Here is a 27140-nt window from a genome sequence, read left to right as displayed (position 1 = left end):
TAGGGGAAACTGTTTATAGATTACATTAAAACACTTATACTAGCACCGTGAAGGGATTATACATTATATAACAAACAAATAGCTTGCGCACTTAATGTACATGTGTAAACTAAATTAAGATGTTGCTTTTATACAGAACCTTCCTTTAAGAGGCATTAAGAAATACATTTGATTCAGTCTGTATTTGACACTTGCGAGTGTGTTATCTTGACAAGGCGGTACTAGTGTCACTGGAACAAAATATACCATTATCTGGCACCACTTTTACCATTATTTGGCACCACTATTATATTATTTGGCACAACTTTTACCATTATTTGGCACCACCTTTACCATTACATGGGCACTTTTATCATTATTGAGCACCACCTTTACCATTATTTGGCTGGTACCTAAAATGATTAGCCTTTGCCACCATACGTTAACATACTCTCTTATATAGCACAGTGTTTTTACCACAGTATTGTACTGTTTGTAAAAATGATGGTAAATTTTAAAATATGTAATCACACATATATAAATGCATTTGTTTATTCAATGAATAATTCAAAGCGTTGTGTATAGTTAATACATGTAGTTATATAGGGTCTATGTAATAGTTAGGTATATGTGCTATAACACATATGTGTACATGCATATATGATATAAAATCATTTCATTATATTACATTTCCCAGTAAATATACTTAACAAGGAATGTTTAAACAGTGCTGCAACTTTATATAATAACAAGTTTTTAACAAGTATAGATATATATATAATATATAGATATATATAATTATAAGCTAAATATATTCCAACAAAAATGGATCAGCAAACAATATTGTTTATTTACCAACAGACCACTGTAAAAATAATGACAGTTGAGCAAAACATAAAGATCTAATTATATTTCTTCCATCTCATTTGAATTTTCTTTATTACAATCAAAAAAGTAAATGTATTATATAATATCAAAACCAGAATAATTAATATCATTTTATGAAATGCAAGGAAAAATATTTATAATTACCAGAAAACTGTTCTCAAACAAGGTAGTTAAACTACAACAAAAATACAGCAGACTGTTGTAAAAAAGGTTTGTTTACCAGTCAAATGGCATTTCAAACAAATAAAGAAAAAAAAGATATACAAAAAAATATCTGACTAGCAGTTAATTTATATAATAGCTCTATATGATGAGCATAATCTAAAACAACAATAAAATATAAACAAACAGAAAACTATTCTGTATCAAAATGGAAAAACTTACATGTACAAAAGTACACAAAAATAGCTGTCTTCACCCTTGCATAGTAAGTATTAAAAAAACATAACTTTTATGATTCAATGATAAAAAGCAAAAATTGGCAATGATCTTTTTTCAGTAATTTTTTTTATCTTGAATTATCTCTTTTTAACAAATAGCCCAAGTACTATACATGACTCACATTCAATAAACTATCACATCTGTATTAAAACCACCTAAGAAATAGAAACCACTTGCCATTAACAACCATGATTATATTTTAACATTTTGGGAATCATGTGGATAAAGGTCATTTCTCACCAAAGATAAATACAGGACCTTTAAGAAGTGGGCTTTAATACTTAAAATAATGTAAACCACAAGTGAACAGTCTATGTTTTGCAATCAAACTAGTCTCTATACTCTTGATTAAGCAACTCAAACATTTCTATCTTGATACCCCCAATATTGAAAATGAACAGTTCCAAATATCTTAGCCAGACAAGTCCAAGATTCAGCACAGTGATTGTAAAATATCAAGTAAATTGTTAATTTTTTTTCCCCAAATAATTCCTTGTTGAAAATATAATTAAACAACAAAAAAGAATAACACCATTATAGAAGAGCATTCTATCTGACTGAATTTCAGATCTAAATATTGTCACTTTAGTGCAATAACTGGTTAAATCCCATTAAATTTAGAAGGACTTTAACCCATTGAAGCACTAAGGTGACGATATGTTCTTATATGCAAACATAATAGCCAGTTTTGATTTGATAAGAATAACATTATAATATAAAGATTCTTGAATGAGAACAACAGATATATTGCATATCCTGTGATAGTATGCATGTGAGAATATCAAACAACTTATATAGAAGGTATCAGATTTCTTTACAATAAAACAATATTTTAGAATGTATGTGCATGTGAGTGTGTGCATTTGTGTGTAAAATATTATGAAATATTACAAAAATAAAACAATATTACTGAGCAATTTGGACTGTAAGGTCAATGAATTTTCTTATTCCATGGAAATACATACAATCAAATCAAGTGTTTAATAATAGAAGTTAAAAAATATGGCAAAAATATGACCAAAATATAACAAAACTTGCCTTAAAAAATTTGAAGTTGATAAAAAAAAACGATTTTGAACACAATGACAGCTTAATATAAGCAAATGTCTTCAAACAAGATCTAATAAAACAGTTTCTAAGTAAAATTAAATTTCTTTGTTTTATTAAAGTGACAGGTGTAATAATATGCATTTCTTTGCCCTGATGTGATTGCAAACAAGTCTTGCTTTAATTGTTCATTAACATAATCATTTTATTAGGCAATATTTCACAGGTATAATGTTCAACTTATGAAGAGTTTTTCTGGAGAGCATCTCTGAATACTGAGATTGTGAAATCTACATCATCCTTGTTAATACACATGGGCGGCTTCACTCGGAACACCTGTACAAATTTGGTAAAGAAATTAGCATCAGTAAAAGAAGTTTCATAAAACATAATTAACACATTATAATATAATGTCAAACATGTATGAGACACCTCCAATATTGTGCAATTAAATTAAGTTACGCAGCCAATTTCTATTTTCCAAACCTAAATACTTTCACGATTTTCATTTCCTACAAAGCAGTGCAATTTTTCACTAACAAATTTCATTTGACGACTGACAACAGGTTATTCAACTACTATTACACAGTCTGTACCCAACTTATTTTAATTATCATTCCGTGAAAGTTAAGTTTAAATTCCTTATGAAATACAAGTGTTGTGAACAAAACAAATAGTTTATGCCTGACCACCTCACCTGTCAAAATTCAACAACTAATTTCTGTTTTCTAATTTTCTGTTGAAAATTTAAATCTTAAATAAGACAATGTAACATATCTTAACAAGAGGGCCATGATGGCCCTGAGGTCGCTCACCTGTATATAGGCCCCCCTCCCACCCCCGGGCCAATTTTTACCCAAGGGCTTTTATTTGTTTATTTGAACAGACTTGGTAGACACCCATAAGAAGATGTTTCATGCTAAACATCTAAGTTCTAGCTCATTGGCTTTTTTAAAAGAAGATTTTTAAAGTTTTTACTATACACATATATTAGTTAAAAACAATATCACCCCTGGGGCAGAGCCAGTTTTGACCCCCGGGCTTTTATTTTAACAAACTTTGTAGATATTTATTTAAAGATGTTTCATGCTTAATATCTAAACTCTAGCTATTTGGGTTTTTCCAAAGAAGATTTTTAAGTTTTTGCTATACACATATAAGGAAAATCAATGACCCCCCACCCCCGGGGGGCCAGTTTTGACCCCAGGGCTTTTATTTGAACATACTTGGTAGACACCCATTAGAACATGTTTCATGCTAAATATCTTAGCTCTAGCTCTTTGAGTTCTTTAAAAGAAGATTTTTTAAGTTTTTACTATATGCATATAGGGAAAATCAATGACCCCCCTGGGGCGGGGCCAATTTTGACCCCAGGGCTTTTATTTGAACAAACTTGGTAGACACTCATTAGAAGATGTTTCATGCTAAATATCTTAGCTCTAGCTCTTATGGTTCTTTAAAAGAAGATTTTTTAAGTTTTTACTATATGCATATAGGGAAAATCAATGACCCCCCGGGGCGGGGCCAATTTTGACCCCAGGGCTTTAATTTGAACAAACTTGGTAGACACTCACTAGAAGATGTTTCATGCTTAATATCTTAGCTCTAGCTCTTTGGGTTCTTTAAAAGAAGATTTTTTAAGTTTTTACTATATGCATATAGGGAAAATCAATGACCCCTTGGGGCGGGGCCAATTTTGATCCCAGGGCTTTTATTTGAACAAACTTGGTAGACATTCACTAGAAGATGTTTCATGCCAAATATCTAAGCTCTAGCTCTTACGGTTCTTTAAAAGAAGATTTTTTAAGTTTTTACTATATGCATATAGGGAAAATCTATGACCCCCAGGGGCGGGGCTAATTTTGACCCCAGGGCTTTTATTTGAACAAACTTGGTAGACACCCATTAGAACATGTTTCATGCTAAATATCTTAGCTCTAGCTCTTTGGGTTCTTTAAAAGAAGATTTTTTAAGTTTTTACTATATGCATATAGGAAAATCAATGACCCCCCCAGGCGGGGCCAATTTTGACCCCAGGGCTTTTATTTGAACAAATTTGGTAGACACTCACTAGAAGATGTTTCATGCCAAATATCTAAGCTCTAGCTCTTATGGTTTTTTAAAAGAAGATATTTAAAGTTTTTTCTTTTGGTTGCCATGGCAACCAGAGTTCTGCATGGAATAAAATTCTTTGAACAATTTTTAAAGGTGACCACCAAAGGAACATTCCTGTGAAGTTTGGATGAAATTGGCTCAGTGGTTTATGAGGACATGTCATTTAAAGCAAAAGTTTACGGACGGACGACGGACGAAAAGCGATCACAAAAGCTCACCCTGTCACTTTGTGACAGGTGAGCTAAAAAAACCAAATACTTCTCCACAGTTAATTCCTTTACACAGAATTTAATTATTCTATACACAGAATTTGATTATTCTTTACTACACAGAATTTGATTATTCTTTACATAGAATATAATTATTCTTTACACAGAATATGATTATTCTTTACAGATAATTTAATAATGCTTACATTTCCATAGAGACCACCTTTCCCCATTAGAACACCATCATCTTTCATGTCCTCCCATATATCTGCAATCTTATCACCTGGCAGGGGATCTCTAGATACCTGGTGCAGAATAAATTAATTGAGCCGCGCCATGACAAAACCAACATAATGCGTTTATGACCAGCATGGATCCAGACCAGCCTGCGCATCCACGCAGTCTGATCAGGATCCATGCTGTTTGCTTATAAAACCTATAACAAATAGAGAAAATGACAGCGAATAGCATGGATCCTGATCAGACTGCGCAGATGCGCAGGCTGGTCTGGATCCATGCTGGCCACAAACGCATTACGTTGGTTTTGTCGTGACACGGCTCAATTATAGATAATTAAAGCTAAATAACTTGCAACTATTCAATAACTCAACAAAATCATGTATTCAAATCAAAAGTGATAAATAAACAAACAAGGTTTTAAATCATAAGAATATATTTCATAACATTCTCTGATTTTTTTATTTACCTCATTCCGTAAAATTTAATTAAACCCCATTGTATTCGCAAAATGCATCATATTATAGATACAAGAGGGCCATGATGGCCCTGAAGTCGCTCACCTGTATATAGGCCCACAGAGCGAGGCCAGTTTAAACCCCAGGGCTTTTATTTGAACAAACTTGGTAGACACCCATTAGAAGATGTTTCATGCTAAACATCTTAGGTCTAGCTCGTTGAGTTTTTAAAAAAAAGATTTTTAAGTTTTTACTATACACATATAGTTAAAAGCAATGACATCCCTAGGGCGGGGCCAGTTTTGACCCCAGGGCTTTTATTTGAACAAACTTTGAAGACACTCACTAGAAGGTGTTTCATGCTTAATATCTAAACTCTAGCTATTTGTTTTTATTCAAAGAAGATTTTTAAGTTTTTGCTATACACATATAAGGAAAATTTATGTCCCCCCAGGGCAGGGCCAATTTTGACCCTAGGGCTTTTATTTGAACAAACTTTGAAGACACTAACTGGAAGATGTTTCATGCTTAATATCTAAACTCTAGCTATTTGGGTTTTTTTAAAGAAGATTTTTTTAAAAAGCTTTTGCAATACACATATAAGGAAAATCAATGACCCCCGGGACAGGGCCAATTTTAACCCCAGAGCTCTTATTTGAACAAATTTGGTAGACACCCATTAGAACATCTTTCATGCTAAGTATCTTAGCTCTAGCTCTTTGGGTTCTTTAAAAGAAGATTTTTTAAGTTTTTACTATATGCATATAGGGAAATCAATGACCCCCTGGGGCGGGGCCAATTTTGACCCCAGGGCTTTTATTTGAACAAACTTGATAGACACTTATTAGAAGATGTTTCATGCTAAATATCTTAGCTCTAGCTCTTTGGGTTCTTTAAAAGAAGATTTTATAAGTTTTTACTATATGCATATAGGGAAAATCAATGAACCCCTGGGGCGGGGCCAATTTTGACCCCAGGGCTTTTATTTGAACAAACTTGGTAGACACCCATTAGAACATCTTTCATGCTAAGTATCTTAGCTCTAGCTCTTTGGGTTCTTTAAAAGAAGATTTTTTAAGTTTTTACTATATGCATATAGGGAAATCAATGACCCCCTGGGGCGGGGCCAATTTTGACCCAAGGGCTTTTATTTGAACAAACTTGATAGACACTTATTAGAAGATGTTTCATGCTAAATATCTTAGCTCTAGGTCTTTGGGTTCTTTAAAAGAAGATTTTATAAGTTTTTACTATATGCATATAGGGAAAATCAATGAACCCCTGGGGCGGGGCCAATTTTGACCCCAGGGCTTTTATTTGAACAAACTTGGTAGACACTTATTAGAAGATGTTTCATGCTAAATATCTTAGCTCTAGCTCTTTGGGTTCTTTAAAAGAAGATTTTATAAGTTTTTACTATATGCATATAGGGAAAATCAATGACCCCCTGGGGCGGGGCCAATTTTGACCCCAGGGCTTTTATTTGAACAAACTTGGTAGACACCCATTAGAACATGTTTCATGCTAAATATCTTAGCTCTAGCTCTTTGGGTTCTTTAAAAGAAGATTTTTTAAGTTTTTACTATATGCATATAGGGAAATCAATGACCCCCTGGGGCGGGGCCAATTTTGACCCAAGGGCTTTTATTTGAACAAACTTGATAGACACTTATTAGAAGATGTTTCATGCTAAATATCTTAGCTCTAGGTCTTTGGGTTCTTTAAAAGAAGATTTTATAAGTTTTTACTATATGCATATAGGGAAAATCAATGAACCCCTGGGGCAGGGCCAATTTTGACCCCAGGGCTTTTATTTGAACAAACTTGGTAGACACCCATTAGAAGATGTTACATGCTAAATATCTTAGCTCTAGCTCTTTGGGTTCTTTAAAAGAAGATTTTTTAAGTTTTTACTATATGCATATAGGGAAAATCAATGACCCCCTGGGGCGGGGCCAATTTTGACCCCAGGGCTTTTATTTGAACAAACTTGATAGACACTCACTAGAAGATGTTTCATGCCAAATATCTAAGCTCTACCTCTTTGGGTTTTTTAAAAGAAGATATTTTAAGTTTTTTCTATCGGTTGCCATGGCAACCAGAGTTCTGCATGGAATTAAATTCTTTGAACAATTTTTAAAGGTGACCACCAAAGGAACATTCCTGTGAAGTTTGGATGAAATTGGCTCAGCGGTTTATGAGGAGATGTCATTTAAAGTAAAAGTTTACGGACGACGGACGGATGCTGGACGGACGGACGAAAAGCGATCACAAAAGCTCACCCTGTCACTTTGTGACAGGTGAGCTAAAAAAACAGTTTGAAGTTAATTTAAATAATTTTTTTTCCAAAAAGTTCAATGAGAAAATAGAATATGTATATAAGAAAGTTATTATGGAAGCAATTGTTCAGAAAGGGGGAAGGGAGACTATACATGTAAAATTTCAATAATCATAAATAAGCTCCCTTTAATGTCATGAGCACAACATTATATTGATTTAAACAGCCAAATATGGATACATTTAAATTTTGAACATTTAAATTTTAAATTGAATTAGGTAGATAAGGAGGCACATTCAAAATTTGAAATAAAAATCTAAAATTGTCAGTCTTAAAAATTTAAAATGTAAAGGTCTACTATAATCAAAGATGACTGACAGTTATATATTTTAAAACATTTTCTGTGTCCATTAGTAACTTAGCAAGAATTTAAATACCAAGAAAGTTATGTCACAGTTTACTTATATTGAATCAGAAAATGGTATGAAATAGTGAGAAGTGGTATCAAAATTAATATTGAACAACCAGTCACACAACTGTAACCTTTATCAAGCTAAAAATTCTAAATGGACTTGCCAATCTTTTAATATGCACAAAAGCAGTCACCATATTTAGGAAAAGTTTCAAAATATGTGATGACTCGGTAACAAACAGTGCAGACCATGATCAGACTGACATGATGGCTGATTTTGGTCTGCACTAGTCACACGGACAAATTCTGTTATACTGATGCAGGCTAATGGATAACCAACGAGGTGAATGAATACCTTATCCTTGACCATTTCTATACCAATCATAAGACCTTTTCCTCTAACATCGCCTACAGTATCAAACTGATCTCTCAACTTGGCAAGCTCTTCAATAAAGTATGTTCCTACAACATGGGCATTCTGTTGAATATTTTCCTCATCGATGACCTATAATATATAGATTATATCATATCTGAAAATAAATTAACTTACTTGCTATTGAACATCATATCTACACTGTACAGTATATATATCTGGTGAATAACCTAATACAGAACAGTTAAAAGTCTTCTGTATTTTACGAGAAACTTTTTTAAGTTTATGTAATACTATTTACTACTTAAAAATTATCATATGACCAAAGCATTTTATCATTTATCATTTCAAGATGCTTGCACTGTTCTTACTTTCACCTCTATCTTACAAAGCATTTTATTGTCACACTTTTGGTTATTAACAAACTGTCTACATCAAATACTTGTAATGGTAAGGTTCATTTAAATGTTTGGTTTTAAGGCGCACCATTACAGTTTAGGTAATATGACGAAGGTTACATTCATAATGAGATCCTAAATTATATATTTTATGAAACAACTTACATCAAGAACAGCTGCACCTACTGCGGAAGCTACAGGGTTACCTCCAAATGTGTTAAAATGTAAAGCTTTCCCCATACCAGCTGCTATCTCAGGGGTTGTAATCACCGCTGCCATAGGGTAACCATTTCCTATACCCTTTGCCATAGTAACTATATTAACATATAATTACATATTACAATACAATCACCTTTTACTTCACGAAATTGGTTTATAGATCATATTTGGTGGAATATGATAAACATGAAAAATTACCATAAGCAGATACAAGCCTTTGTTCAATAACATTTTTTCCATGAATACATAGAAAAATTTAACAAGGGAAAGGTTAAATTTGAAGCAGTAAGAAATCATATAAAATGTGGATAAAACTACTTAAGGTAATGTCTTTTGACTTTTTCAACCCCCAAAACCTATCTTTTAAAATGGGATATTCAGAAGAATGAGAAAAGAATTATATCATTCATTTCATAATCAAAAAATAGATAAAAACATAGATGTCATTCAAACCCAGGCACTTCAAATGCAGAATATAATAAAATTCCCTGTAAATATCATACCAATATCTGGAATAACACCATGACCCTCGAAGCCCCAGTAATGAGTTCCCGTTCTCCCAAACCCTGTCTGTACCTGAAAATATTATACATTAAAACTTGTTGTATTTCAATTCTGAACAGCATGCAATCTGACTTATATTTAAAGATTCTGCAAATATAATAAACTATCAACTTAACAACACTTGAATGATCTGAAGTGGTAGAAATGTGTTTTCAGTAGAAACTGTTCAGCTCTGAAGTATGTCCCTTGAGCTAAATAAATGAATTATGATTCACAGATAAAAACACCTAAAGAATTTGGATGTTTAATCTAATATAAATTGAGTGAGACATTAGTCATACAAACACTCTTATGGCAACTTTGAATACCCCTCTGTGAATTTTGGGGAAACTTTTATAATCAGGACAAAGCATTATTGGAAATATAGTTTTACTCACAACAGTGTATTATACAATCAATGTACTACTACAGAGTATTAGAAGAGAATTTTTTTTATACCTCATCAGATATGCATATTCCACCCAAGGCCCTCACTTTCTCAAATGCTCTCTTCAAGAAATTCTTTGGAAACTGCACAGTTCCTCCAACTCCCTAAAATTTATTATACTAATAAAATGATGTTCATTTTGTTCAAATGCTAAAATTCAACACATGTATAAAAGGTTCATAGAGAAACATCACAAACACCAGTGTAGGTGTAAGGATGTTAAGTTATTAATCTTTTTTGCTTTCAGCCATCTTGAGCCTTCATCAGAAGAACTAAATTTATTAAAACACATAACATAACAAATAGATACAATTATTAATTTGCTGATTATTAATGTATTAAAATAAATCATGATGTTAGAAACAGCTTAATATTTTCTAGTTATAAACATGCCTTGAACAGAAAAATCGTTTCCTGAATTTAAAGGACCATGATTACTTAGGCTAAGGAAATGTTATAACATATTGGAGATCTTTGTGAACTGTGTCATATTATCTGGTATAAACATGGTAAAACAAACATATCAAAACAACTATGATCAAGACAAGAAAAGTCTTATTTCAACAGCAGCCCCAAAAATAACCAAAACAAGAGCCAGTTAAACTGGGTGATGCTCCCTGAATAGGTTTTGGACACAGGAAGGTATACCTCTAGTAGTGTCAGAGTAATGTCACACACAAAGTTCAAAGTGTAAAAACAACTAAAATGTTGCACGCATCACAATGTCTCAATATGGTGATCATTTCTGTGAAATAGTTGTATAAAATGCAACTTCAAATAACGAAGTTATGGGCCAGACACAATTTTGCTGCAAGGTCATGCTGTGACCTTGACCTTCAAGGTAGCGACCCAAATGTTGCGCGCGACACGTCGTTTTAATATGGTTATCATTTCTGTGAAATAGTTTTAAAATCCAACTTCAAATAACAGAGTTATGGGCCGGACACGAACTCGGGACGTACTTACAGACGGACTGATGGACAACCCGGCGACTATATGCTCCCCTGAAATTTTTCGGGGAGCATAACAACATCATATTTTTACTATATAATTGTGATGATGACAACAAAGTTATCGAATTGTCAACTGATTTGATGAAATGAATCAAACAAGTAAATAGTTCAGATAAAATCAGCAATTAAAGTTGTATCACTTTCTACCTGTATAGATTCAGCAAAGAAAGCTCCTATTTTGCCTTTAGGCATAGAGAACCTGAGAACATCTTCTAGTTGATCCAGGTACATGTCACCTGCTTTACATTCTCCAGCTGCACAATCACAATCTCGAATTGTCTGTTGATATGATATAACAAGAATAAATAATAGATCAACATATATTTGAACTTGTTATAATAAATTTATATATTCATTTAAAAAAGAAAAAAAAAGGCATTTAAAAGTTTGATTGTCTAGTGATAGGAAATAATATGATTAAATAATCAACAGATATCTGAACTTAATAACTTAAATAGAATTCATTCACAAAACAAACATAAAAAAACCAAAACAGTGCAAATAAATGAATGACCAATCAAAGGCTCTGAAATCTAAATCTCAGATTGTATTATAAATGCTACACACATATAACATACCTGAGCTGGAGAATCTCTACAATTTTTTCCTCCCCATGGTCCCCTAAATGGATCAGGGTTCATTGACTGTAAAGTGAATGCATCATTGATTATATTATCTTTGTTTAAATACATGATACATTTTATACATTTCCTATATTTTATTGTCACATTTGTTAATATTATTATAATTTAGCACACATGTAATATCTCACAGCTTATTTTGTTAATCTTCACTTATTATTAAAATATTGTTAACATTGCCTATAACTAGAAGACAAAAAAGACTGTTAATATACCATATAAACAATAAAATTGAATTACAGAATATTCATTATCATAACCTTAACTGTACAGGTATACCTGATACTACCCTAGAACATAAAACATTACGAATTTCTCAATCACAATTTTGATTTGTTCATACAGTAACAACATCTCAATAGCACATAACATTTAAATGTCAACTGCACAGAGCCTGCCCTAGCAGTTATAAAACGTTTTGTCTCAAATCTTAGGATTTTAAATGAACACTGTATTCTGTGTCACTTTCAGATTAATCAATTACATGAGATCTGAGTCTGGAAAATTTCATTATAAGATTGGGGGCTGGTCTGACTGTATGGTTGTGTAGGATAGCCTAGATCTATACAGGTGGCAGGTGTCTGTTCACCAAGTAATTAAACCAACCTAAGATATGTACAAGGTGTAAGTTAATGAAAGATAGCCTCATTAATAAATAAACCATCATTTTCCCTTCTTTCTATTTTTTTTCAGTAATTGGTTGATTTATCTTATATTATGTAAAGCAAGTGTTTTGAACAAAAACATACCTGATGTAAACCAAACCCTGTTGGACTATTAAACCTCCATGTATTCAAAGCTGTAAGACCCATCAGATAGGGACTAGCTCCATGGTAGGCATTCCTATAAATAAACAACAGTTATAATGTCATTATATCAACCATTATATATAACAGACATGTCAAATAAACCACTTAAATCAGTATTTCTGCCAAATTCTTAGCCAGACTATAGATGAGGCAAACCATGAAAATAAAAGATGAAGTGTTAAAATTAAATTTAGCATTTCTATAAGAAACATGGACATTGAATTAATAGGTTTACCTTCTGAAATGAAATTCTAAATAAGTATATATAATATTGGTTTAATTTAAGTAATATACAATGAAAAGCAGATTACCAGAGATTACCAAAGAGAACTACATACATATGAACTTTTTTCGATGATAAAGTGGTAGATTTTTCTTCAAAAAGAGGGAGATTTTAGAATTTGCAATAAACAAAGAAGGAAGTTCTGACATCAAAAAGAAGTTCAACTATTGAAGCTAACTATCAAGCATTTTTATCAATACTGATCACCTATTTTATTTTCGAGTACCTTAAAAACATGATTTCAATTAATCTTAAAAACAAATTATTTTGTTAACCTGACAAATTAGTGAACAACAATCGTAAAAGCTCAAGCCGTCACTATGTGACAGGTGAGCTTAAGAAAGGTATAACATTAACTTACCTAAGAGATACAGCTTCAAATACCCCAGTATACATTCTGGACATCAACAGTGCTAAATCGTTAGCCTCTGACCCACTGTTGGTAAAATATATCACCTAAAATAAACTCAAAATACTTTATATTATTATGGTCCTTGTACCAAATTCTGTGTGAACAATATAAAAATCTGGAAAAAAATAGATCCTCGGAAGCATTCATCACAACAAAATCAAATAAAAATTGCAGACTCAGTACGAATGAGTCTGTACATGAGAGATAAAGCAAAAGTGCAACATCTCTCACATCCCCAAGCACGGACTTGAGGGGGTTCTTAATTTTCAAGACTTAGAAATGCTGGAATCAATTATCCCAAAGGACCGGAAAAATATAACAACATTTAAGTTAATCTTAGTCACAAACAAAAACCCACAAAGGCAAAACACTCGGAAGACGGAGTGTTTTAAAGACTGTTGTTATTTAAATATTGTAGCATAATGCGATGGATACAGAGACATGTAGCATTATTACATGGAACAAGATTGTTAAAGTCTCATTTGTAAGAGTTGTTGGTAACTTTAGTTAGAGTAGTGGCCCCTGGATTTGTAGTCAGTGTTACCACTAGACAACTGCTCCTATATTTATACCCTATTTGTAAAAACATGATATTTTTTGTCAATTAATTCCTCATATGTCCAATTAATATCTCATCAATCAATACAATCATGTAATCAAGCAGATATTTTTTTCCTTACAAAAAATTGTTGTGTTTATAGTACATATATACTATTGTATTTTTCCAACAAAAATTCAAAAAAGTTTTTTGTAGTACAATATTGTCAAGTAAACAACAAATCTGAGCTAGCTTACAGCACTAACAAGCCAAATAAATTAATCAAAATGTGTCAAAACATACGAAAATATCCCTTATTCTGTCAGTAATGGGGTGGATACATGTTCATAAAAATAGTCAATTCAGTCACATTTGGTAAAACAGGAATTAAATTGTTAATATTTAAACATTTCTTAAGTCTCGTCATATAATTTAATGAAATTGACTGTGTGGAAGCTAGCATATTTTTACTTATATAGGTATGTGGTTTTAAAGGATAGACAGATGATATATCGTGGACTAACCAGTTCTCAAACCCCTAAGCATTCAAGAGGTCTTTTAGTGTAAATAAAATATATCTTTATAAAAATTGTTACATATGTACACTTTTTAATCTTTATGTAACATTTCTGTAAAATTTGACTGAATTTGAACTGTTAAAAAAGCTCTATTTCCGTTTTGGAAAAGCACAACCCTCTGTTTTAAAACTGACATGACCTCTTAAAATAAAGAACCTAATCTCAAACCCCTTCAAGTATCTCTAAAATTCTACTGTTTAGTTTAGCCAATGAAGTGATTGTTATATGACTATGAAGTGATTGTTATATGACTATCACATGACAATTAAGTACCCTACACGATGCAGGTACCTGCTTTAAGTTATTTTTGTCTATAATATTCATTTTCACAAATAGTTAATGGTGTATTTATGGGACTTACAAAGGTAATAGCAATTTGTATGAAATTACGCTAAGTAATAAAATATGTTATGTAAATATTTGTTCCTATGCACTGTTTTCATTTGACATCAGCACATATGTCTGTCAGAAACTAAGCTTTTATGCCCACATGTTCAGGACATCATAGTCACTTCTAGTAAAAAAATAACAGCACATGAATGAAGGGTTTGAGAATAGGTTGGGTGTGAGATTAGGTACTTATAAGATAATACTAATTTGAAACAATTCGAACACAAACCTTCAGATTTCCCGGCATTTTCTCCGCCAGTTTCCGGCCATATTCATGTATTGTTGGGTGCATGTATATATTTGTTGTGTGCCATAATTTCTTCATCTGTTTTTCTGCAGCAGCATTCACTTTCCTAACAACAGATGAAAAAAAGTTACCTTAATATTTACAATCGTTTTCATCAATTTAGAGATAATGGCCACACAAATACAATTTATAAGAAGATAAGTCATCTGACAATTTACATTTCTTCAGGAGTTTTCTACTTTCAATATCATAACAATAGTTTTATTTATTCAAACAAGCAAAGGGGCATAACTGTCTTTTTGAAAACTATACATTTTAACAAGATCTTGTTAATAACTTAATACATGTATATTATTTATGGCCTAAATGATTTGAAACAAGATTAGAAAGGATTCATAAAAAAAATGAAAATAAACTGCATACTGGTTGGAGAGATAACTTCAACACTAAATCACTATTTTTTTAAAATAACTTTATTTTTGTGTATATTTTAAATGTTTACCCACCTAAACAAAGTTCAGATCAAACATTTATAATCATATGCAAATTTCCTTTATTGAATAAGGTATTTGAAACATGGTCGTTTTAACCCTGGACAGTAGATAAAGTCAACACTAAAATAAACAAGAGCTGTCAGTAGGACAGCAACGCTCGACTATTCTTAGTGCTTGATAGTAAAAAAAAATGCTTGATACAATTACCTCCTCCTGTTTACAGGTTGGGGTAATGATGGTGAACAAGTGTGCAAAGTTTCAAAGCCATATGTCAATGGACTTTGAAAATATTTGAACTATTACAAAAACTTTAACGTAAATTCTAAGTCGAAAAAGGGGCATAATTATGTCAAAATGCTTGATACAGTTACCTCCTCCTCTTTACAGGTTGGGGTCATGATGGTGAACAAGTGTTCAAAGTTTCAAAGCCATATGTCAATGGACTTTGAAAATATTTGAACTATTACAAAAACTTTAACGTAAATTCTAAGTCGAAAAAAGGGGCATAATTCTGTCAAAATGCTTGATACAGTTACCTCCTCCTGTCTACAGGTTGGGGTCATGATGGTTAAAAAGTGTGCCAAGTTTCAAAGCCATATGTCAATGGACTTTGAAAATATTTGAACTATTACAAAAACTTTAACGTAAATTCTAAGTTCAAAAAAAGGGGACATAATTCTGTCAAAATGCTTGATACAGTTACCACCTCCTGTCTACAGGTTAGGATCATGAATTGATGGTGAAGAAGTGTGCAAAGTTTCAAAGCCATATGTCAATGGACTTTGAAAATATTTGAACTATTACAAAAACTTTAACGTAAATTCTAAGTCGAAAAAGGGGCATAATTCTGTCAAAATGCTTGATACAGTTACCTCCTCCTGTTTACAGGTTGGGGTCATGATGGTGAACAAGTGTGCCAAGTTTCAAAGCCATATGTCAATGGACTTTGAAAATATTTGAACTATTACAAAAACTTTAACATAAGTGGTTACGCCGACGCGGACACCAACGCCGACGCCGACGCTCGGGTGACTACAATAGCTCTACTTATTCTTATCGAATAGTCGAGCTAAAAATAGCTTGAAAATTAGAATAAATCAGTTGTTTTTACATTTTATATGCTTTATCTATGCCTAATTGATAATTTAACAATTTTTTAAAGAAATTTCCCCATGTCAGTAGCCTGTGTTCAAGACAATTCTAACTACAAGCTGGAAAATAAGTAAAAAGAACGTTTTGTGGCCATTTTTGTACAAAAAATTGTGGTAAACATAAACACATTTATAAGTTTACCAAATTAAAAAAAATCTCATTCCAGTCTGTCCTTCTCCTTTATTACTACTGGTGACCATGACTTGTGCTTGTTGTTGACAAAAAAAAAAGATAAATCAAAATATTAAACCAAGTGTTGTGGTTATCTATGCGTCAGAGTTATCTCTCCAACCAGTAAAAAAATCAATTTAATACATGTATTAGACAGAAATGCTAATGCAGCCAAACATGAAATTAAATTTCATTAAATCTCATCATATAGTAATGGATGATAGAAAAAAAACATGGGTACATTATCATGTGTTAATTCATGCAGGGACATATACTGCAAGTATGTTATGTTTTAAATGATTTACACATCAAAGGTTGACCGCAAAACTGTTGTAAGTCCTTCTTTATTGAATATATGTTACTGCAGTTTTGCGGTCAACCCTTGATATGAAAAGTGTACATGTACATGCATATAAGAATTACTAATGTAACATACGGATGACAGTGTCCGACGCTGACAGTAACAATGCCTCCGAACAAATCTAGGTATCGTTTACCATCAGTGTCATACAACCATTGCATGTGACCTTGATGAATCATCACCGGTTTCTTGTAGTATGTAAACAAGGCTGGTGACAGGTTTTCTTTCCGCACTTTGGACGCATCTTCAAAACTTATCCCCTAAAAATAATAAATAGCTAAAGTAAAGATAATTATCACTTCCTATAAATGATAACTTAGACCAAGATCACTTATAATTTTATAAAGAAAACTTTTTTTAAGCTGATTCTACTATTACAAAAAGCTGATTCTACTATTGTGTTTTGAAATATATATTAATAGGTTTAAGAAGGATGTAAAATTAATGGAAAAAAAGGCAGTTCAAAATAACTTGGTTATAATAACTCATATATTTTCTCAAAAACTAATATCTAAATTAATTCTAAAACATTCTATAAGGGCTGTGTACTATATAAACAACCAGACTACAATATACAAATGTAATTTAATCTTTCGTATACTTGAAGGGTATAAAGCTATACTGTGCGGCTATGATTATGTGAGAGTAACATTGCATTTTTTTGTGTACAAAAAAAAGAGTTGGCAATCTTTGTCTGCATACATAAAACAGGTTTTTTAAAAGCGTATATAATACAAGATAAGAAATCAAATACGAAACGTCTAGATGGCAAAGTTGGTAAAGCCATTTGGATGCAACACATCTTTTTCTTTTCAAGAGTTTGAGTCTCACCATTTGTCTTTTTTATGTTTTTCCTATCTTTTTTTTTTCATTTTACTAAAGATGCGAATGAGTTGGAAAATTAAGGTAGTTTTGTTATATTTTCTAATTAACAGAAACATATAATAATATTTTTTTATCCTGTGAAGTGTGTAGTATGCAGTACTAGTCATAGTACTAGCTCAGTGCACGAGAATTTCGTGCCATCTAAACTATAGTTGAACAAGAGGGCCATGATGGCCCTGGGGTCGCTCACCTGTACATAGGCCCCCAGGGTGGGCCAGTTTAAACCAAAGGGCTTTTATTTGAACAAACTTGGAAGGGGACACCCATTAGAAGATGTTTCATGATGTTAAGTTTTTACTATACACAAATAATGAAAAAACAATGACTTTGCCCCCCCCCCCCCCCCTCCCCCTGGGCAGGGCCAATTTTAACCAAGGGCTTTTTATTTGAAACAAACTTGGTAGGACACCCCATTAGAACATGTTTCATGCTAAATATCTAGCTCTAGCTCTTTGGGTTCTTTAAAAGAAGATTTTTAAGTTTTTAATTACTATATGCAATATAGGGAAAAATCAATGACCCCCTAGGGCAGGCCATTTTGACCCAAGGGCTTTTATTTGAACAAACTTGGTTAACATCTATTAGAACATGTTTCATGCGTAAATATCTTAGCTCTAGCTCTTTGGGTTCTTTAATAGAAGATTTTTAAGTTTTTACTCTATGTATTATGGGAAAATCAATGACCCCTGGGGCCCCGGGGCCAATTTTGACCCCAGGGCTTTTATTTGAACAAATTTGGTAGACACCCATTAGAAGAATGTGTCATGCTAAATATCTTAGCTCTAGCTCTTTGGTTCTTTAAAAGAAGATTTTTAAGTTTTTACTACATGTTATATAGGGAAAATCAATGACCCTGGGGGGGGGCAATTTTGACCCCAGGGCTTTTATTTGAAAAAACTTGGTAGACACTCATTAGAAGATGTTTCATGCTAAATATCTTAGCTCTAGCTCTTTGGGTTCTTTTTAATAGAAGATTTTTTTAAATTTTTTACTATATGCATATAGGGAAAATCAAAGACCCCCCTGGGGCGGGCCAATTTTGACCCAGGGCTTTTATTTGAACAAACTTGGTAGACAACCATTAGAAGATGTTTCATGCTAAATATCTTAGCTCTAGCTCTTTGGGTTTCTTTAAAAGAATTTTTTTAAGTTTTTACTATATGCATATAGGGAAAATCAATGACCCCCCCCCTGGGGCGGACGCCAATTTTGACCCCAGGGCTTTTATTTGAACAAACTTGGTAGACACTGATTTAGAAGATGTTTCATGCTTAATATCTTAGCTCTAGCTCTTTGGTTCTTAAGAGAATTTTTTAAGTTTTTTACTATATGCATATAGGGAAAATCAATGACCCCCGCTTAAGGGCGGGGCCAATTTTGGCCCCAGTGCTTTTATTTTGGACAAACTTGGAGACATCCATTAGAACATGTTTCATGCCAAATATCTAAGCTCTAGCTCTTTGGGTTTTTTAAGAAGAAGATTTTTTAAAGTTTTTACTATATGCATATAGGGAAATCAAAATGACCCCCTGGGGCGGGGCCAATTTTGACCCCAGGGCTTTTATTTTTGAACAAACTTGGTAGACATCCAAGCTCTAGCTCTTTGGGTTTTTTTTCAAAGTTTTTACGTATATGCATATAGGGAAAAATCAATGACCCCCTGGGGCGGGGCCAATTTTGACCCCAGGGCTTTTTTTTGAACAAACTTGGTAGACGTCCAAGCTCTAGCTCTTTGGGTTTTTTTTAGAAGAAGATTTTTTAAAAATTTTTACTATATGCATATAGGGAAAATCCAATGACCCCCTGGGGCGGGGCCAATTTTGACCCCAGGGCTTTTATTTGAACAATCTTGGTAGACACTCATTAGAAGATGTTTCATGCTTAATAATCTTAGCTCTATGCTCTTTGGGTTCTTTAAAAGAAGATTTTTTTAAGTTTTTTACTATATGCATATAGGGAAAAATCAAAATGACCCCCCTGGGGCGGGGCCCAATTTTGACCCCAGGGCTTTTATTGAACAATTTTGGTTAGACACTCACTAGAAGATGTTTCATGCCAAATATCTAAGCTCTAGCTCTTTGGGTTTTTTAGAAGAAAGATGTTTAAAGTTTTTTCTTTTTGGTTGCCATGGCAACCAGAGTGCATGGAATGGAATTTCTTTGAACAAGTTTGTTAAGGCTTCACACAAGGAACATCCCTGTGAACGTTTTCATTATGATTCTGCCTTATGGTTTCAGAGGAGATGTCGTTTGAAAAGTGGTGAACGGCAACCCGGACCAACGTACGACGGGACGACAGTACAAAGAGTGATCCTAATAGCTCACCCTGAGCATATGCTCAGGTGAGCTAAAAATATGTGTACATGTATTCATTCCATTTAGTATTCAAGGTTGTACCAACTTGTTAGGTATTACTTTTGAAAATAAAATGTAAATGAGAAGTTAATAGAAATAAATACAACACTTAACACTTCTTTACGTCAATAAAAAATATCATAATGTGTATTTGATTGTTAATATACAGAAATAATTTTCCTGCAAAAAGTACAATTCGAACCAGTCTTGCATTGATATTTAACTAAAAATTTAACTGACAACCTTACCTATTGCATTACGCTGACAATTGATTAATTTGTTGATATTTTAATTTATATGGCAAGCCTGCGTGCCTAAAGATAATAAACACAAAATGGTAACTGTTTTCCAACGTAATAGTGAACTTGACCAATGTGTCACTAAATAATTATCCTAAACTTACAGTATATTATAAAATATTTTCATAAAATTAATCAACAATAAGATCATATTGTTTTCATAACCTTACGGTCGATTCTCGGAAGAGTTGATATTGTGGGTATACAAAATTAAATTGTTCCGGATTAAAGTATTATTCTGCTATGTTAAGTAAGGATTTATCCGTTTAGCACCGATTATGTGCATGTGCTTATCGCTTTAATAAAATTCAGTAGATCTACCACAATTCTTTTATACATGTACATGTTTTTTGGAAGTACACTTTCTTAAAATTCATAGAATTCTTATACAAATATAAGATACTTTTTGCAGCAAATATATAGTTTTATACACTCTAATATCATATTGTCAAGAGAAATTTTGCAATATTCAAGTATACTATGACACATTACAAACCTCAGTTATAAAATACTATAATACAAAACAAAATTTGTTCTCAATTTAATTGGTAAACCTAAATGTCTGATGAAACAAGAGCTGTCCGTAAGACAGCGCGCTCGACTTTTTTAGTGCTTGCCTATAATACAAAACATTGACAGTTAAGGGCCATAATTCAAATAAAATCTTTGACAGAATTACCTTCTCCTGGACATGTTTGGGAATCATGATTGTAAACAAGTATTCCAACTTTCAAATTAATATCTCAAACAGTTCAGTCAAAAAGTGGACTGGTACTAAAAACTTAACCAAGATTCTAAGTCGATAAAAGGCCTTAATTTTTAAAACAAATCCTTGACAGAGTTACCTTCTCTTGCGTACAGATGGGGGTAATGATGTGAAATAGCATTAAAAGTTTCAAAGCAATATCTCAAAGGGTTAAGGCAATAAGTGGATTTTACCCATATTCAATGTATTTTCTAAGTCAAAAAGGGGCATAATTCTGTCAAAAACCTTGACAGAGTTATGTCCTCTTGTCTGTTGATGAAAGGTCGTGATGGTAAACAAGTATGGTCAGTTTCAAAGCAATACCCCAATGGTTTTGAAATAAAGTGAGGTGGTACAAAAAACTTAACCAAGCTCAATACACTTTCTAAGTCAAAAAAGGGCCATAATTCTGTCAAAAACCTTGACAGAGTTATGTACTCTTGTCTGTTAGATGGAGGTTATGATGGTGAACAAGTATGGTAAGTTTCAAAGCCATACTTGTAATACTTCTGAAATAAAGTGGGGTGGTACGAAAAACTTAACCAAGGTGTGACGCCGACGCCGACGCCGGGGCGAGTAGGATAGCTCCCCTTTTCATAGAAAAGTCGAGCTAAAAAAAATGACAATATACTGTGATATTTCACTACAGTTTGCACTACATTTAATGCATGTTGCAATATTTCTCTAATTATACTGCCATGTATTGCAATCTAGTGGATATAATACTGTACAGTATATCAATACAGTTTTAATACTTCAAGTGATTAGCTTGTCTTTATAATAATACAATTTACATTTAACTTCAATAAATTTTGTAACATTGAATACTTACCAATTACATGTCATATAAAAACTTGAACATTTTTTGAGTGATTCAGGAAATAGACTTATCTTCTTAGATTTAATCGTGAAAATCTTAAGTTTGTTATACATGAGTTCATTCTGTTAACTTGCTTGAGAAGCTTACTTTAATTAAACAATACCTCTCCTCAGACAGCACGCTCCACTTTTCTCAGTGCTGGATAGTTAAAGCAACATAGAAAAGGGGGTATAATTCTGCAAAAGTGCTTGGCTTACTTATCTGTCCTTGATAGTCAACAAATATTTCAAGTCATTGCTCTTTCTTTTTTGGAAGCACAGTTAATATTATCTGTATTAAAGGGAATTTTCATGTCACACGCAGCCTCTGGTGAAAAAAAATCCCCTTTAGTGGGGATGGGGTAATTTCAAGCATTTTTTGCCACATATACATGTACAAACTGGACCAGAATTCCAGATTTTAAGTGATTGACATTGAAAGTCTTTGAGAATTTTAGCAAAAAAAATTAAATAGGGGGGATTACTTTGCAAATATGATTTTTTGGGAATATCTGCCCTTCTGAATCGGTGTCATTTTTTGATAGTGAGCATGACTGTATACTGAGATTGAAGTGAATCACTTTGATACTAAATTGATAGCTTCTAAGAAAATAAACAGTAACAAAAATGTTAACCAGTTGAAAAAAGGGGAATAACTTTGCAAAAATAATTTTGAAATGGTGTCCTATTATGATTATTTACATTAAAAGTGAATAGCTTTTATAGTTTGTGGGAAATTGACCTTTATAGTTTCTGATAAAATAGACTTTCACAAAAAGGTTAACCAACACTCCTGTCGGCAAGAGGGTCATGATAATAGCACAAACTTTTCACTTCAAGAAGTGGAGCTTAAATAGTTTTAAAGCAACTGTAGCATAATCAATAATTCAACAGTGGTGTAATCACTTAGTAGATCTGAAGGTTAATTGTGTTATGTCAAAGGTTTAATCACGGACCTTAATTGCCAATTAAGGTCCGTGATTTAATGCAACACTGGTATAATCAATTAGTAATGTTAAATGCAACACTGGTGTTACAATCAATGAGTCAAAGATTAAATGAAACAGTGGCATAATCAATTAATCTTATGTTTGTTATACATGAATTCATTCTGTTAACTTGCTTTAGGAGCTTACTTTAATTAAACAAGACCTCTCCTCAGACAGCACACTCCACTTTTCTCAGTGCTGGATAGTTAAAGCAACATAGAAAAGGGGGTATAATTCTGCAAAAGTGCTTGGCTTACTTACCTGTCCTTGATAGTCAACAAATATTTCAAGTCATTGCTCTTTCTTTTTTTGAAAGCACAGTTAATATTATCTGTATTAAAGGGAATTTTCATGTCCTTTTCCCATGTCACACACAGCCTCTGGTGAAAAAAATTCCCCTTTGGTGGGGATGGGGTAATTTCAAGCATTTTTTGCCACATATACATGTACAATATTAACAATTCATGTACATACTTATCAATGTTATTTTTTTTTTAGGGGAATATTTTTACACCCATAAAGTGAGGGCCCTGATGCAAGGTTGAAATGAATACCTTCAATATTTTTCTGGAAAAAAAGAAGCAAATATTCTAAATCAAAAAAGGAAATAATTAAGCCAAAATTGCTTTCAAGATTATCTGCCCCTTCGAAATTTTCTATGAACATGATGATTGCATCTGACATTCAAAGTAAAAAAATCAGTAATAACATTAAGTTATGTTACCTAATAATCCTTAAAAAATCAATTCCAATTTAAAAACTGGACCAGAATTCCAGATTTTAAGTGATTGACTTTGAAAGTCTTTGAGAATTTTAGCAAAAAAAATTAAATAAGGGGGGATTACTTTGCAAATATGATTTTTTGGAATTATCTGCCCTTCTGAATTGGTGTCATTTTTTGATAGTGAGCATGTATACTGAGATTGAAGTGAATCACTTTGATACTAAATTGATAGCTTCTAAGAAAATAAACAGTAACAAAAATGTTAACCAGTTGAAAAAAGGGGAATAACTTTGCAAAAATAATTTTGAAATGGTGTCCTATTATGATTATTTACATTAAAAGTGAATAGCTTTTATAGTTTGTGGGAAATTGACCTTTATAGTTTCTGATAAAATAGACTTTCACAAAAAGGTTAACCAACACTCCTGTCGGCAAGAGGGTCATGATAATAGCACAAACTTTTCACTTCAAGAAGTGGAGCTTAAATAGTTTTAAAGCAACTGTAGCATAATCAATAATTCAACAGTGGTGTAATCACTTAGTAGATCTGAAGGTTAATTGTGTTATGTCAAAGGTTTAATCACGGACCTTAATTGCCAATTAAGGTCCGTGATTTAATGCAACACTGGTATAATCAATTAGTAATGTTAAATGCAACACTGGTGTTACAATCAATGAGTCAAAGATTAAATGAAACAGTGGCATAATCAATTAGTAATGTTAAATGCAACACTGGTGTTACAATCAATGAGTCAAAGATTAAATGAAACAGTGGTATAATCAATTAGTAATGTTAAATGCAACACTGGTGTTACAATCAATGAGTCAAAGATTAAATGAAACAGTGGCATAATCAATTAGTAATGTTAAATGCAACACTGGTGTTACAATCAATGAGTCAAAGATTAAATGAAACAGTGGCATAATCAATTAGTAATGTTAAATGCAACACTGGTGTTACAATCAATGAGTCAAACATTAAATGAAACAGTGGCATAATCAATCAATCAATCAATCAATCAAAGGTTTAATGCAACATTGTAAAAGCGAAAAAGTTTAATTCCACTCTGGGTTAATAAGTAGATACTTAAAATAAATACCAAGTCTCAAAGTCTCATATTAATTTAATATGCACTCTTCATAATGAACATAGATTATGCTGATCTTGAAAGGAAAGATCTAAGCAATGTGAAAGACTTACGCTGTACACATATAAAAATGTGTTTACCTAAATCATTCCTACAGCTATTCTGTTGTACTGTAAAACATTTAAATAAAATGGCAATATTTTAAAATCAGCATTTAACATTTAAACCTGTCAAAATACAAACTTAAAAAAAAGATAACATGTCTTGAATCAAGACCAGAAAACTTTCCTGGCTCATGTTCATGAATAACCACTTTACGCATTATGGAAACCCATACATTACTAGCCTATCTCACTTTTCATTGAGTTTCAATGGTACTACAGATAACACTGTTAACGTACAATAAATCCCTGATAAATACTTTATTCCTTAAAGTAGGTCACTTATCTAGACTGCATTTTCAACCTAATAAAAGCTACTTTATCTGTATATTAGCCAAAAATAAAAGCTACTATATCCGTATACTAAACCACATAGTAGTTATGTTTAGTTTAAGGTTATGCCTAAATCTTATTAGATATGGTATGGTTAAGCTACACAAGTTTTCATAGATATGAGGATGTATTTATTGAGGCAAACTTTTTGATATCATCACAGACACAATTGGCATTGTATCATGATCATTACAACATTTTGTGATGATTTAGAAATCAAAACACAAGATGAATTGCAAACTTTACATATAAATTCACTGCATGTAATCTATAAAACCAAAAAATTATGTTTGACATGTTAACTTACTTATAAAATTACTACATATCATTTTGTGTATATAAATTTACACATGAAATTACTGCATATTAATTTCATTTTACATATAGAATTGCTGCATTTTAACTTAGATACATGAAATTCCTGCACTAAAAGTTTTTGAAAGGTCAGTACCCTGATAAAATATCGGTCAAACACATTTATTGACATTTACAATACTGGCTGAATCCAGTTCAAACATCATGACACCTGTCTGAACTGCATAAACAAACGACCTTGTAAACTCTGTTTACTTCGGTATTTACACTTTCACAATAAAATAAAAGGATGCTTTACACTAGACAAAATGATTTAAACATACTGTATAAGGTTCTGGTTTAAAGTCACATGGTGGCATAGATGAGGCTGCTGCACACCCACATCTTGGGTTCACTTTATCTGAAATTAATATGTGAGCTATGTTTTAAAAGTGTAATTAGATTATTAATGAATCTTGTTTTCTTTCATGAGTTTGAAGGTACAAAATTGCATGCCTTTAGAATAGATTTATCACTTAAATGTTGTACTTGTATGGTTATTTAAATTGCAAAGACCATATTTGTCTTAACATCTCTCTTTCGAAACAAAACTCTTGACAAGTCGCTCCATCATTTAAAATGTCATTTTATTTACAAAAGAACTACATCAACATAGATCAACTTAAACCACGTTAAGTGTGTATCTTGAAAATGATCTGGGTTACTTGTTACTGATAAGTAACCCAGAAAACTAGATGAAAAACATACAGAGATTTATATAGCTCTTCAGTTTAACACTGACAAGAAAAAAATAATTGTTGAATAACATCAGTTTAAATTATTAATAACTAACCAATAGATCCGAATACTTTACGAGTCAACACTCCACAACGTCTCATCATGATGCTTATCTGGCCAACCTCCTGTTAAACTTTTTGACAGGTGCACTGGTACCCGCCTTTTGTCAATTTAAAGCTGAGATGCGAGGCGTTCCGATTGATAAAATCTTGATTAGTCGACGCTCTTTGCAATTTTAGCAAAACAAGCGTTTAATGATCGAGACTTTCTCCCTCCGTTAGTGTGAAACTATTTTGATTTTCTGTTTAACACTAGTATTTGAGGCAAGTTAAAAAAAATATTATTAACTGTAGATTATCTTTTAGATTTACCTTGATGCTTATACTTTAAGATATTGAATTTTTTTTGAACAGGCAAAAACGTGGGTGGGGTATAACGCCGGCCGGTTTAAGGTAAACGGAAAAAAGGGATCGATATC

At 32.4% G+C, this 27140-nt stretch overlaps 1 protein-coding gene across 1 annotated transcript; it reads right to left on the bottom strand.

The window, feature by feature from the left end:
* On the bottom strand, nucleotides 1-26876 carry LOC132725346 (alanine--glyoxylate aminotransferase 2, mitochondrial-like). Its single transcript, XM_060710452.1, has 14 exons — nucleotides 26718-26876; nucleotides 26209-26285; nucleotides 17210-17394; nucleotides 14939-15062; nucleotides 13153-13247; nucleotides 12449-12542; nucleotides 11637-11702; nucleotides 11206-11337; nucleotides 10057-10149; nucleotides 9558-9630; nucleotides 9001-9149; nucleotides 8420-8569; nucleotides 4886-4984; nucleotides 1-2691 (listed from the first exon to the last, which is right to left on the bottom strand). Exons 1-14 carry the CDS (start codon nucleotides 26764-26766, stop codon nucleotides 2596-2598), a joined length of 1482 nt encoding a protein of 493 aa, XP_060566435.1. The 5' UTR covers nucleotides 26767-26876; the 3' UTR covers nucleotides 1-2595.
* Between the last annotated feature and the right edge of the window lie 264 nt (nucleotides 26877-27140).

This window comes from Ruditapes philippinarum, unplaced genomic scaffold, assembly GCF_026571515.1.
Source record: "Ruditapes philippinarum isolate M1 unplaced genomic scaffold, ASM2657151v2 ctg10999_1_1_1_1, whole genome shotgun sequence".
NCBI lineage: Eukaryota > Metazoa > Mollusca > Bivalvia > Venerida > Veneridae > Ruditapes > Ruditapes philippinarum.
This window is presented reverse-complemented; position numbering and strand designations above follow the sequence as displayed.

What these genes read in the sequence shown, in the direction of transcription:
- LOC132725346 (XM_060710452.1), bottom strand. Translation starts at nt 26,766, where the DNA reads ATGATGAGACGTTGTGGAGTGTTGACTCGTAAAGTATTCGGATCTATT. An exon ending in CAGGGTTTGGTTTACATCAG is followed by an intron (nt 11,703 to 12,448) that starts GTATGTTTTTGT and finishes TTCACTTTACAG; the next exon opens with TCAATGAACCCTGATCCATT. An exon ending in TAGAAATGGTCAAGGATAAG is followed by an intron (nt 4,985 to 8,419) that starts GTATTCATTCAC and finishes ATTCTGCACCAG; the next exon opens with GTATCTAGAGATCCCCTGCC.